The sequence below is a fragment of the Peromyscus eremicus genome, chromosome 20 (genome assembly GCF_949786415.1).
Source record: "Peromyscus eremicus chromosome 20, PerEre_H2_v1, whole genome shotgun sequence".
Taxonomy (NCBI): Eukaryota; Metazoa; Chordata; class Mammalia; order Rodentia; family Cricetidae; genus Peromyscus; species Peromyscus eremicus.
The window spans coordinates 23,030,562-23,044,930 of record NC_081436.1 but is presented as its reverse complement, the minus strand read 5'-3'; the positions used below and the strand labels follow the sequence as shown (position 1 = coordinate 23,044,930).

General features: G+C 47.1%; 1 protein-coding gene across 1 annotated transcript in view; it reads left to right on the top strand.

Annotated features, from left to right (window-relative positions):
- Positions 1-2,882: 2,882 nt before the first annotated feature.
- Positions 2,883-14,369, top strand: part of Tab1 (TGF-beta activated kinase 1 (MAP3K7) binding protein 1) — a 38,799-nt gene continuing 27,312 nt past the window's right edge. The window contains exon 1 of the mRNA XM_059246941.1: positions 2,883-2,940. Within this exon, the coding sequence (XP_059102924.1) occupies positions 2,908-2,940 (33 nt within the window). The 5' untranslated portion in view covers positions 2,883-2,907. The remainder of the gene's footprint in view (positions 2,941-14,369) is intronic.

Genomic DNA, 14,369 nt, shown 5'->3' with positions numbered 1-14,369 from the left:
TAGGATCAAAACCAACCAAACAAGCAAATATAAGCTGGGTGCGGTGGTGTCCACATTTAATCCCAGCATTTAAAGGCAGAGGCAGGAGAATCTCTGAGTCCTAGCCAGCCTGGTCTACAGCGTGAGTTCCAGGAGAGCCAGGGATATACAGAGAAACCCTGTCTTGAGAAAAAATAAATAAATAAAAGTCCCCCTTCAATCCCATGATTCCTTCTCTGTCTCTTATTCACCATCCACAAACTCTCAAGAACCGTCTACTCTGAGGTCTCCATGTCTCTATTCCCAGCCAGTCTTCCAGGCATTGAAACTCACACTATTCCACCTGAATGATCTCGGCTCAGGGCTTCTAAATGGAATGGAGTTATCTGCCAATCAGATCTCTCCCAAAGCTCTCACACTGTTGCTCACTTCTCCTTGGACCCTGCCCACCCTGCCACCCTGCCCCTTCAGCGGCACGATCTGTGGTGGTTTGCAGGCTCAGCTTCTGTTCTGAGCTCTAGCCTCCTACTGACTTCACTTCTCATCTCCAAAACACAGCAAACTCAGCATGCTAGAATGGAGCTCACTGCCTTCTCTCTCTGCGTAGTCCTGCCTGCTCCTGCGAAAAATCTGCAGGGATCTCTGACACCTCTTCCCATCACACTGCCTTAGGCCTTTTTCTGTTATTTTAACAAAATACTTGGTACTGGATTATTTATTTATTGAAATAGGGTGTCATGTAGTCCAGGGTGGTATCGAACTTCTGATCCTCCTGTCTTTTCTTCTCAAGTGATGGGGTTACAGGCAAGTGTTCACCATGCCTGGTGAGACTGGATAAGATATAAAAAATAGAATTTGTGTTTGGCTCAAAGCTCTAGAGGCTGGGAAGTCCAAGAGACAGCACTTGCATCCAATGCCTTTCTGCTTCATCATGGCATGGCAGAGTATCACCTGAAGGAGTAAGTGTGTTATCTGGTTTCTACAAATTTCATCATGGGGCCCTGACCTCATTTAATCCTAATGCATCCATCTCCCAAAGACCCTACCTCAATGACCATGGCCAAGTACTAGATGAGTTTTACGTTTACATTTCCAAGAACTGAACTTTTAGAGTACACAATTCAAACTACCCCAAACCAATACCCAAGCCCCAGTGATTTTATATCTTAAATAAAATCCGCCTCTACCACCAGCCAAGTCAACTACTATCATTGATCGCCTACAATAATCCTTTTTACTTGACCTTTTTGTCTCCATTCAGTTTCCATAAAACTTTACTCTGTTCTCCTCAGTCAGAGAACCAACGGGCCCATGTCAAGAGCTGGCTTAGCAGCCAGTAACTTTTTTTTCTTTTTCCTTTTCTCTTTCTTTTTTTTTTTTTTTTTTTGAGACAGGGTCTCTTTAGATATAGCTCTGACTGTCTTGGAACTCACTATGTAGATCAGGCTAGCTTTAAACTCTCAGAGTTGCCTACCTCTGCCTCCCATGGCCTGGAATTAATGGCATGGACCACCATACCCTGCATAGCCCAGTAACTTTCCATTCGACCTCCAAGTGACCACCACCTCCAGCCTGCAGCCACATTCTCTTCATTCCTCCTCCATCTGTTTCAGCCTTGGGCCCTGTGCTTCTGCTGTAACTGGTTTTGAGACAGGATCTTGCTATGTAGTTGTTACAGGGAGGTCTCCAGTTTCCTATGTTGTCTTGTCCCAGTTGGTTCTTATGCTCTTGGGAAAGAAGAATTCAGGCAGGACACAGTAATCAAATTTAATTAGAGCAAGCCAGGAAGAATATAAGAGAAAGAGCAAGTGAACCCAAGCATCAACTGCCCCAATCGATCTTAGCAGGCAAGATGCTTACATACCTCTTTCCCTTATCCCTCCCCTAGGGGAGGCATTTCCACAAAAGGAGCCCGTGTTCCCAGAATTCACTCTGCCTAGATGTATGAGATGCAAGAATATGTCTGAGGCTTAAAGTAGCCTTAAAACTGAAAAGTTCACTAGGGGAGAGGGTAACAGACCTCTGCTGTCCTGGAGAGGAAGTCCCCTAAGGTTGCTTCAATCTGACCTGGTTAAGGTCCACCACTGTCACGCCTCATTCTTTACATCCCGTTGTTGGACTCCTGAGCTGGCCCATCGGGGTTCGATCACTGTCACTATCTTTATTTCTTGAGTGTCAGCCCACCATTATCTTTACACCCTGTTTCAGGGCCCTGAGCTGGCTCAGCTGAAGGACCTTATTTTTCATGTCTTAGTTTCGGGAGCCTATTTGTCAATCCCTTCCAGAACTAACCCAGGCTACCCTCCAACTTGTTATCCTCCTGCCTCAGCCTCCTAAATTCTTGGGATTACAGGTATGACTCGACTCTCCACATCCAGCTTCGGCACCACTCTTGAACAAACATACTCCTGCTTTGAGCACCAGCAGTACCTGTCAGGTGCCAGCTGACGCCACACTCCCATGCTACTATCCATAAACTTCACTCCTGAGCATTTACAACTATTCGGAACTGCAGTTTTCCCCAACGCTAAGGTCAACTAGTTTGGCTCCGTGTGGCCTCCACTATAAGGTCAAGCAGTCACCCAAGGCTCTTGTAGACTGAATCATTCGCTCTCCCCTGCCCCCTCCCCGACAAAGCGCCTTAAATAGGATCTCGGGATCCCCACAGAAAAGAATCCTGGAGAAAGCGCACACATAACGACCCCAAGGAATAAGAAAGAGTGCGAAGGTGTTTCGCATTCTTTCCGCTGGGGGATGAGAGTAGAAAACCGCGCCTGTAGTACACGCTCTTCTGCTGCACCTCCTCCGCTCCGCAGGGGGCGCTGTGGATAAATGGGGGGGGAGGGTGAGACGCCGTCAGCGGGGCCGCTCTAGCCACCCATTTATTTCGCTGCTCGGAGAGACTGCCGCGCCGCGGGGTCCTCCAAGATGGCGGCGCAGAGGAGGAGCCTGCTCCAGAGTGTGAGGAAACCGACCCGCTCTCCGGGCTGGGAGGGTTGGGAGCTCGGGGGTGTCCTCGGTGCAAGAGCGGTTGTCTTTAGATGGCAGGGTGTGGACCTCCTCGCCCCAGAGATCCGTGGGTGTTTGCAGCGCGCCCGCAGCCCGTGGGAGGCTGGCGCCTCGCCTGCTCTGCGCGTGCGCGCTGCAGGCCGGGCCTTCGGGGGGTCAAGGGCGCCGGGGTCCTGTGGAGTGGGAGCGTCCTGGAGCCGGAAGGGGACGTGGCTCCGCCGAGCGGTCCATCCGGAGCGCGGACACGACTAGTCATAAATAGCCCCGGTTATGTAAGGCGGGCTTGTATCGCGGGCGTTGTGTCGACCGCCTCACACTCATCAACCTCGCAGCAACACCAGCAGATAGCTCGGTACAATAGTTAACTTCTTTTTCAACAGATGAGGAAACCGAGGCCACACAACTGGTGTGAACGGCAGAGGCAGGATTAAAATCAGTCTGCTTTTAGAAATGCCCCCGAGCTTTAGGTTACTCAAAGAAGTGGTGGCTTGGAGTTTTGGTTCTGCCTCCCAAGTCACCAGATTCACCCTTTGGCCTCACTCAGGGTCCTTTCTCTAAGGTGAGAGTGCCACCCCTCCACGGTAGTCTGGACCTCCGCGGGTTTGATGCAGTCTTCCTGCCCCTGCATCTTTCCCACACGTGTACACAGTTACACATGCATGGTAGCAGCACAGATCTTTGGATCGGCCAGGACGCTGATCCCCGGGTCGATGTCTGTGCCTCCTGAACTAGAATGTGGATTCCTTGAAGGCAGGGACTTGTGACCCCTTGCTTAGCGAGTTGACTCCACCACTAGACCATTCTTGCATGCTAGGCCCTTGGTCGGTGTTTGTAACATCAGGAGAAAATTGGTCTGGAACTAGACCTTGGCTTTGCAAGGATGAGGGGAAATGGCACTCCTGCTCTTGAGGGTCAGAAGCGTGAGAAGTGGAGGGAGGAGGATGACCTTTACTATTGTATGCCTGTGTAGGCCTTTATAAAACCGGAAGCGGGGAGGTCTGGCTTTCTGCTTTGTTGGGTCCCTGAGGGCAAGGCCCTTGGATAAATGTCTCCATTGTAGAAAGCATCTCAGGAACATCGATATGTTGTGGCCCCGAGAGAAAGAGGGGCTGGAAAAAAAAATAGTAAATGATGCGTGCTGAGTTGGCTTGCTAAGGAGAGAGTAGTCACCTGAGTCAAATCGCTTCTCTGTCTCCTAGATGTGATGGAGCCCAAACAACTCCAGTCAGGTAGAAGGTAGACTTTTCCCAGCTCCAGAATGTGTTCTCTGCGTGCTGGTGGACTTAAAAAAGGTGGGTGGGGAGTGGATAGCTTTTAACACATAGTATCTTGATGCAAGGGAAGGGGCAGGCAAAGATAACTGCCGTTCTCAAGGGTATGTTAGTGTCCAGGCCAGGCTGGATACAGGGCTTGTTGACCTGCCCTCTGTCCTGAATCTGGTGAGAGCAGTTCCAACACCTGTATTCTGCAGATGGCCTGGAAAGCGGCTAGTCTGCGGCTCTTGGGCCTTGGTGGTGGGAAGATGCATCAGCAGGTGCCCGTGCTCACTATGTTCTCAGCCCAGCTTGGGAACAGGAGCATATGCCATAGCACAGTGGGTAAGGTATAGTCAGTGTGGACTTCCGTCAGGAGCCCTGGACAGGTGGCAGCAGAGAGCCCAAGAGGCTTTAAAGGATGCTGTTTTTGCAAGATGGGAGAGGACGGACACCCGAAGGGAATGCAGGTTTAAATGTGTGTGAGGTGTCTGTATAACCCTTCATGGTCAGATACAGTGCAGTGTGTTGAGAGGTAGTGAGGATTGTGGGATAGGCTGGTGGTGGGCTCATACTTGGCAGGTTGGTAGAGTATCTGGCAGAAAGGTGTGCTAAGGGATTTTACCTACCCTCTCTAGGCAGTGTGATACTTTAAAAGGTCTTTTGAAGAAAAGAGGGTTTTTTTTTTTATAGTTTTGTGTATATGTATTTCATTTGTTTTTAATTAATTCATTATTATTTGAGACAAGGTTTTTCTGTGTAGTCCTAGCTATCCTGGAACTCACTTTGTAGACCAGGCTGACCTTGAACTCACAGAGATCTGTCTGCCTCTGCCCCCCAAGTACTGGGATTAAAGCTGTGTACCACCACCAGGCTAAATTAATTTTTCAAAAATTCTATGTATACGAGTATTTTGCCTGCATGTAAGTGTTCTAGGTGCATGCCTGGTGCCTGTGGAGGCCAGAAGGAGGCACCAGGTTCTCTGGAACTGAAGTTAGACAGTTGTACGTCACCATGTGGTGCTCGGAACTAAACCTGGGTCTTCTGGAAGACAAGCAAGTGCTCTTAACTACTAAACCATCCCTCTAGCACAGAATTTGTTTCTTTGGTTGTTTGTTTTGAGACTCCAACATAGTGATGTAGCACTGACTAGCCTCCAATTCACTATGTAGATCAAGCTGGCCTTGAACTCAGAGATCTGCTTGCCTCTGCTTCTGGAATGCTGGGGTTAAATACATGTATCACCACAGCGAGCTAAGAAAAGTGGTCTTAAAGGAAACTTTAGATCAGTGATTCTCAGCCTTCCTAATGTTGTGACCCTTTAATACAGTTCTTCATGTTGTGGTGACCCCCAAGCATAAAATTATTTCATTGCTACTTCATAACTGTAATTTTGCTACTGTTATAAATCTTAATGTAAATGTCTGATATGCAACCACTGTGGGTCCTTAGACCCACAGCGAAACCTACAGGTTGAGAAAAAGCTGCTTTAGAAAAACCCAGCCTGGCTGGACGGTGGTGGTGCATGCCTTTAATCCCAGCACTTGGGAGGCAGAGGCAGGCTGTAAGTTTGAGGCCAGCCTGGTCTACAAAATGAGTTCCAGGACAGCCAAGATTGTTACACAGAGAAACCTTGTCTCAAAAAGCCAAAAAAGAAAGAAAAGAAAAACCCAGCCCTTGTGGCCTGAAAAAAACCAAGTCCCTTAGAGCAGTTTCTCCAATCCAGAAGGGCTGCCCCAAGAATTGATACTGTTAAATGAACTGTCACAATACTCTCCAAGTTTGGTTACCCTCAGTTGTGGGGGCTCTGTAAACACCAGGGCCAACAGAGTAACCATCTGAGTGAGAGAAGCAAGAAGGAATTCTGCTTCAACACGACTTAGTTACTGGTGTTGGTTCAAACTTCTAGAGTCTGACACTGAGCAATTTTTTTTTTTTTAAAGATTTATTTATTTATTATGTATACAGAAGAGGGCGCCAGATCTCATTACAGATGGTTGTGAGCCACCATGTAGTTGCTGGGAATTGAACTCAGGACCTGTGGAAGCGCAGTCATTACAGATGGTTGTGAGCCACTATGTGGTTGCTGGGAATTGAACTCAGGACCTCTGGAAGAACAGCCACTGTTCTTAACCTCTGAGCCATCTCTCCAGCCCCGACACTGAGCAATTTATTTTAGACATATTTAAGTACAGTTCAACTTTGGAAAAAAGTTTCCCGGTGACAGTTATCACAGTAATGCTCAAGGAGTGACTATGTCAGAACTCTTTACAGTCCGTGAGAATTAGTTCTACTGACTGAGGAACTGTGCTCAGATTAAGGTCGAGGGAGGAGGAGTCTGGGATAAACAGTAGTCTGGAGATTGAGCTGTGGCCTGGCCCTACAGACAACACAGATCACCAGGCTCTCAACTACATCCATTCTCAGCTCTTCAGGCAGAAACTGGTATCCAGCCCTTCCAGTGAAGAGACAACCGTGCATGCTTAACATTCCTGGTCTCCCTAGTGCTCATCTGTGCCCTCTACTCTCAACCACCAACTTCTGCCTTAGTGCTGCCCAGAGTGATCCCCTGAAATGTCTGAGTGTCCCTCCTGTGGCAGGCATCGTGCAGGTGCTGGGGACACTGCCCTCAAAATGAAGTTTATATTCTCGTGAAGGAGCCAGGTGGCTAACAGCGAATACAGATTACGTATAATTTATAGTATCTAGTGCACCCTGAAGTCCAGAAACAGAAGGGCACGGTGGTAGGGATAATACCAACATTTGTGGAGGTAGAGGTGGGATGTGGGAGAGGATAAAGTGTTTGAGAGCCTGCCATTTTCAGGAGTCCCCAAAGAGGCCAGTGTGGCTGGAACCCTTGGGGAAATGATAACCATAGTCTAAAGGCACTATTGGCTTAGTGACTGCTGCTACAGCCTTCAGATTCTGCAGGTGATGGGAAGTTTCTGAGGGATTTCAGCAGGGGCCTGATGACATCTGATTTTTGGTTAGAGAAAAAAATCCTCTTGGGTTTGAGTGGTAAGAGGAGAAGCCTGGGGCCTGCTGAACATCTGGCTGGTGTGAGAGAACATTGGTTTGCCCAGGATGATAGAGTGGGTGGGAAATATCAGTGTGGCTGCCAGACAGCTGACAGTTACTGGTGAATGGAGTTGCCTGTGACGTGCGTGGCCGATGGAGACGAGCCAAAGACTCCAAGGTGCTGTTTGAGCATCACCTGTGCCATACATGGAGTAAGGAGCCCTGGAACAGGAATGCCTTTGGGGTAGGAGAACAGAGGGTTTGGTTTGTCACTGTGGCACATAACTGTAATACCAGCCTCTCAGAGGCTGAGTTGGAAGTTCTGGGTCACTTGAGACCAGGTGTCTGAGGCCAACCTCGGCAACATAGTAAGATGATGTCTCATATAGATATAGATATAGATATAGATATAGAGTTTTAAAAAGAAAAGAATATCAACCTGAAAACATTTTTAGACTTAGATTTGTCCTGAACAATTATATTTACTAAATCACAGGTGCTACCTAGATATTTTTTTCTGGTGTACCTTAAATAAGAACTGGGTTCGTGGGTGTTCTCCATTGGTAGAGTGTTTGGGTTTGATTCCCAGCGCCTCATTAAACTGAGCTTGATGGCATCAGCCTGTAATCCTAGCACTTGGGAGGCAGAAGCAAAAAGGTCAGGCTATATGAGACCTTGTTGCTAAACAAATTTTGTCCACTGAAATGAAAACATCTATTTAGGAAGAAGAAAAAAAATCCAGGGCTGATGATATAGCTCAGTGGAAGGGTATTTGCCTGGTGTGCACAAGGCCTTGGGTTCCATCCCCAGACACTGGGGGTGGGGTGGGGTGGGGGTGGGGTGGGGGTGGGAGGGGGGGTGGAGAACCAAGTTGGTTAGGTCATCACCTGTAGCTGTTCACCAGCCATCAGGAGCGAGGTCCAGCTGCTGTGCTGGTCCGCGGAGACCACACCACAGTTAGTAGTCCTTTGAGCATATATCATGGAGACTGGCAGCGGCACAGAGAGTATTTGATGGAGGCTCTAGAGGGCAGTGGGAGCCTGGAGTGAGCTGGCCTCAGAGAAGTGGGTCACACAAGAGGTTTTGTGGAGAGAAGAAACTGCTGTCCCCCACCCTAAGCCATCTTCCCAGGGACATTGTTCTCCCTTCCAAGCTTCCTTTTGGTCTCTTTAGCAATGGGTTGCTTTCACCACAGAACACTCAGCCTTTTCATACCATAATTTGATATTCAAGCTGTGGCCTGAACTGGGAACGGGGCTTTGTCCACTTGTCTGCCCAGAGTTTTGAGATGAGTCCGGGTGGGGACAATTCTTCGCTCCTTGATTTCGATAAGAGTGCATGAGAATGTGAGGAACTCTTGCTTAAATAAATACACACAGGTGTATGTGAAGCCTCTGACGCTACACACACAAGGGTCACTTTTCAAACCATAGCAGGACACCCTCTCAAAATTAGGCTGGAATTGGGTCTTTTGAAGTGGTCTTTTCTCTTAGCACGTTTTCTGTTGAATTTTATGAACAGCTCTTTTGAATGATGGAGGAGTCATGGTTGGTTGTGTGTGTGTGTGTGTGTGTGTGTGTGTGTGTGTGTGTGTGTGTATACGGCTCTGTGCTGGGGCTTGGAGTGTGAAACACCCCCTTCTCAGCTTCCCCAAGGCTAGCACCCCCTGAGCTCACGGGCCTGGCATTTGGGGACGTGGGAGAGACTATGCATCAGTTAGTGCAGGGGCGGAGGAGTGGGTGGTTTGTGTGAGTAGCAAATATGTGACCTTTCCAAAAATTGTTCAGCAGTGTGGAGGAAGGATGAGACTTGGCAGACATACTAATAGAATCGCTGGGGATGCTTCTCATGGATAGTCCCTGGCAGAATAGGAGAGGGATAGGACAACACGCCCAGAGCTCACTCAGCCACAGCACAGTGAGTGGATCGGTAAAGTCAGGGAGGACCAGATACCCCTGGCTCACACTGACACAACCTTTTGGCGTTCTCTGGCTACTTGCTACTAAATCAGTGTCTGAGGCCCAAGGTGACTGGGCCCCCTGTTGAAGGAGCACCCAGAGTACAGGAGAAACTGCCCATTTGTCACAAGGCCTAAGGCACTATTATGATGAGGCCAGTGTGCTACAGGTGAATTACCTGTACTACTAAGGAAAAGCACATTAATTGCCTTGTAACACATCTCCAGCAATGATCACACTTGAGTAATGAAGGCCTTCAAGTAGTCAACCATTTAACAGTACCAGGTTATAGCATGACAGTGGCCAGAGGCCACACGCACGCTTAGTGACCTGATAGTGGAATGCCCCGTACTCATGCTGAAGCCACTGGAAGCAGGATCTGGGACCTTTGTGTTCTCCTGGAGCCCGTGTCTCCATTATGAGGTTTGGTACGTGTTGGAAAAGCAGCAAAGCGATGGTTACTGATTGGGAAGGCCTTGCTTTTCAGCTCCCTTCAGACTCCAGATGCTGTCAAGACAAGGAGGGCTCAGTTTGGTCTTTTCATGCTCTCATTACTTTGATGACTTTTGCTGGTCTTTCTCTTTTTTTAAAAAAAGACTTATTTTTGTTTTAATTTGTGTGTGTGCGCCACTGAAGCCCCCCCTCCCCCCCTTTGAGCAGGCGGGAGTTTCAAGACTAGCCCTGGCTAGTCTGTACCAGGTTGGCCTTGAACTTGTGGTGGTTATCTTTCTACTTTGCCTCCTGAGTGCTAGATCTAGCTGCTAATCTCTTTTAAAACCTAGATAATGGGGCTGAAGAGGTGGCTTAGCAGTTAAGAGCACTTGCTGCTCTTCCCAAGTCCGTGACAAGCAGTAGACTAAGTAGATTTTCACTTTTTGTCTTCCAGATATTGTAAGTCATACTGGCTTTCCACTTATTGTAGTACTGGAAAAGTACTTGCATTCAAAACAAAGTCATCTGAGAAACTGATAAAATTGGAAGTGGATTGATGGCTTTTAGATTGATCTCAGCCTTTGGCCGAGGTCAGATGTAAAATTGGAAGTGTATAATTTATTGAGGATGATGTGTGGCTCCCAAGGTGGATTGGAGCAGGGACTGGGGGGTGGATAAGATTGAGAAATGCAAGCAGGTGAATGTTGCCTCCCATGCTTGCTTTCAGTTCTGCTTGTTGGGTAAAATTTTGTCTTTATCTCACTAGTAAGCCAAGGCAAACTGGCCAGGAACTTACTGCTTAAAGATGGCGGATGTAGAGCCTGGTGGTGGTGGTGGTGGTGGTGCTGCTGCTGCTGCACACCTTTAATCCCAGCACTCGGGAGGCAGAGGCAGATGGGTCTCTGTGAATTCGTGGCCAGCCTGGTCTATAGAGCGAGATCCAGGACAGACAGAGCTACACTGTCTCAAAAAAACAAACAAAAGGATGGCCAATGTAAAGTAAGTGGGACTCCTTTGGCAAGGTGCACTGGCGTAAGTAGTTGGCTTCAGGGTGTGCTCATCTCTGTGATTGTGGCGGTAAGACCAGAAGCCTCTCCATTTGAGGCCCCAATTAATGTATTGGGCTTTGCTTTTTTTTTTTTTTTCCACTTTTATTTTATTTATTTATTTATTTATTTTTAATTTTGTGAATGAAGGGTGGGATGGGGTGCATGAATGTTATGTGGAGGTTAGAGGACAACTTAAAGTCATTTCTCTCCTTCCACCACGTGCATGGATTCTGGGGCTCAAACTCAGGTTTTCAGGCTTGGAAGCAAGGGACCGAGCCATTTTGCCCACTCTGTTTGAGCTTTTCTTTGTTGTTGTTTTGAATTTTGTCTTTTGTTGAGACAGGATCTCTCTAAATAATCCTTGCTGCTCTCTAACTCACTCCGTACACCAGGCTGGCCTGGAACTCACAGAGATCTGCCTGCCTCTGCCTCCCGAGTGCTGGGGTTAAAGGCGTGCGCCACCATACCCGACTCCGTGGTGGATTTTTCAAGGAATGTAAACTCTTGGTGTGGACCCCTCCTGCCAGAGGTGAGTTTACTTCCCCTACCTTTTGTCGGGGCAGTGTTTTAGATGTCTTTTGAAGTGCTGTATGGAAGGCTTTAGCTGAACAAGCTTCACAGTTGTGTGAGATTGTTGGTCTGTCAGGGTGAGGTTCAAAGCTCTGTCAGTACTCTGGAAGGCTGGATGGACTATTAAGGTCTCATGTGACCTATGTGAATGTAGGTTTAAAAGTCTTCCACAGGAGTGTGATTGGGGGACACTAACCTGTCAGACTTCTCAGGAAGTACTGGCTTTATCTGACAGTGGGTGTGTGCTTCCCCTGAGAGGCTGGCCGCCTCTCCCCTGACTCAAAGCTCTTCTTTGTCATGTTGCTTTTTTTTTTTTTTTAAGAGACAGGTTTTCTCTTTGTAACCCTGTCTGTGCTGGAACTCACTATGTGGACCAGGCTTGCCTATCTCTGCCTCCCAAGTGCCAGGGTTTAAGGCGTGTGCCACTGCACCCGGCATGTGGTTTCTATCTTGCCACTTGATTTTTTTCCCATTGTTTTACTTTAATCATTACTCTTGAGGGGTTTCAGTAGTGTTACCGTGTCACCTGCAGGGAGAAAAGACTTTATTTCTTGGTCAAATTCTACACTGTCATTCTTTTTTCTTGCCTAATTGTCTGGGCTCACACATCTAGTTGAACGTTAAGTTGATGCAGAAAGTAGGCAGCCTTACTGTATTCTAATGAAAATGGAAGTTGCTCCTCTCTGGGTTACCCACTAAATGAGATGTTGGCATCGACATTATGACAGACTGAAGTATACACTTCTAATGTATACACTTCTAACATCGGTTAGGGGGAGGTGGCTCTGTCAATAAAGCACTTGCTGTACAAGGACCAGAGTTTGAATCTCCAGCACCCATGTAAAAACCAGGTGCTGTGTGTTGACCTACCTGTAATCCCAACACTCACCAAGACTGGCTGGAATTGTGCGTCTTCCAGGTTCAGTGAGAGACCCTGCATCATTGAATAAAGTGGAGCGCAATCAAGGAGACTCAATGTCAGTTTTAGCCCCTTGCCACGTACACACCCAGACGTGAACACACATACACTCATCCTGTACACATACAAAAAGAAAAGAAAGTGCAGTAAATGTGGTTTTGGGGTGCTTTTTTCAAGATAAACAAAGACTGTGTAAGTGCACAGTGGCACTGGAGTCTTGATAAAAATATTGTCTGCCAGCTAGTAAAAGGATAAATCTCCAGAATTTACTGACTCAACATTGCAAAAATCAAATTAAAAAGAAAACAATGATTTAGAGTCAGGCATGGTGGCACATGCCTTTAATCCCAGCACTTGGGAGGCAGAGACAAGTAGATCTCTTTGAGTTCAAGGCCAGCTTCGTCTACATAGCAAGGAGTTCCATGGCTACCCAGTGAGGCCCAGTTTCAAACCTCCCCCTGCAAAAAAAGTTTATTTTTATTTTCTTGTGGATGGATGCTTTGCCTGTAAGTATATCTGTGCACTGTGTGTGCAATACCTGTGGACGCCAGAAGAGGGCATCAGTCAGAGCCTCTGGGACTGGAATTACACAGGGTTGTAAGCCCCAATATAAGTGCTGGGAATTGGACCCTGGTCCTCTGGAAGAACAGTCAGTGCTCTTAACTACTGATTCATCTCTCCAGCCCCTGAAAAAGAGATTTTTAAAAATATAGTGTATGAGTTTCCAGACAGTAGTTGTAATTACTGAAGGTTAAGGTACCAACTGAATACATTGACATTGTTATGCTCACAAGTTTTTGATTTGGGAGTGTTTGTTATTCCTTTATCAGCTAAATATGTCCTTGGTGGTCAGTACGACATCGGCCCACCCAGAGCATCTTCCTGGGTTCCCACCATGCATTGCTTCCTGAGTAACACCAAGGCAGGTTTTCCAATAAGGGTATGTGTCCTTTATTTGCACATGGTAGCAACTAGCTTTTTTCTTTAAAAATTTTCCTTTATTTGTGTGTGTGTGTGTGTGTGTGTGTGTGTGTGTGTGTGTGTGTGTGTATTTGTGTTTGTAGACATGCATGTGAAGGTTGGAGGACAACTTGTAAGAGTTGGCTCGCTCTTTCCACTATTTGAGTCCTGGGATCAAATCCAGAAAATTAGGCTTGGTGGTGGTGCTGCAGGCCGCAGGAAAATGTATGGAATCCAGCTACTATCAGCTACTACTTGGAAAGGTCAAGCCATGGCTTAAGAAGTCTTGGTGGTATTTTAGCTTTTGTGTATATATTAGCTGATTCCCGAAGTGATTTTCTTCTTATGCTGCGTAGGCTTCCAAGAACTAACAGTGCATTGACCTGAAATTCTTCCCTAGCATCCTAGGCATAGCTTTGTTTCTTGTGCAACTGAAGCTCAGACCCTCCTTCCTCTCACAGCCCAAATGGCATCCCAGAGCACTTGACTCAGAACAAAAGGGGTTTTTGCATACCAGGTGCAATGTAGCTTTTTTTTTTTTTTTTTTTTTTTTTTTTTTTTTGGTTTTTCGAGACAGGGTTTCTCTGTGTAGCTTTGCGCCTTTCCTGGAACTCACTTGGTATCCCAGGCTAGCCTCGAACTCACAGAGATCCGCCTGCCTCTGCCTCCCGAGTGCTGGGATTAAAGGCGTGCGCCACCACCGCCCGGCTTGCAATGTAGCTTTGAGACAGAATTCCTAGCAGAGTTACCCCGCCCTGCCAGTATATGGCGGCATAGGAAAATAGAGGCAGTTTATTTTAGTGACTTATAGACTCTTTTACCTAACCACCTGTAAGATTGTAGTTTGAGCACATTTATGATAGACTCGTAACGCTTCACCTAACCACTTATAAGAATATATTTTGAGCACATAAATTCCCTTTCTGACTTATTCCAGGCCTTATTTGACCCCATTTCCTCTATTCACTTCCCTTTGGGTTGCAAATGAAGTTGGTTATCTTGGCTCTTGTAGGGAGCTTGGAAGCCTTGCTTTGAATAGGTAAGAGTCAGGCTGCTGGTAAGACAGGGACCAGTTCTAGAGAGGAAGGGGAAGGAACAAAGATGGAGAAGAAGGAGGCTGAAGATGAGGACAGAGATGGAAAAGAGAGGACAGGAGGAGAAGGGACAGAGAGGAGCTAAGTATAAGAACAGGAAAGAAGCTATGTAGAGAGAAAACTGAAGA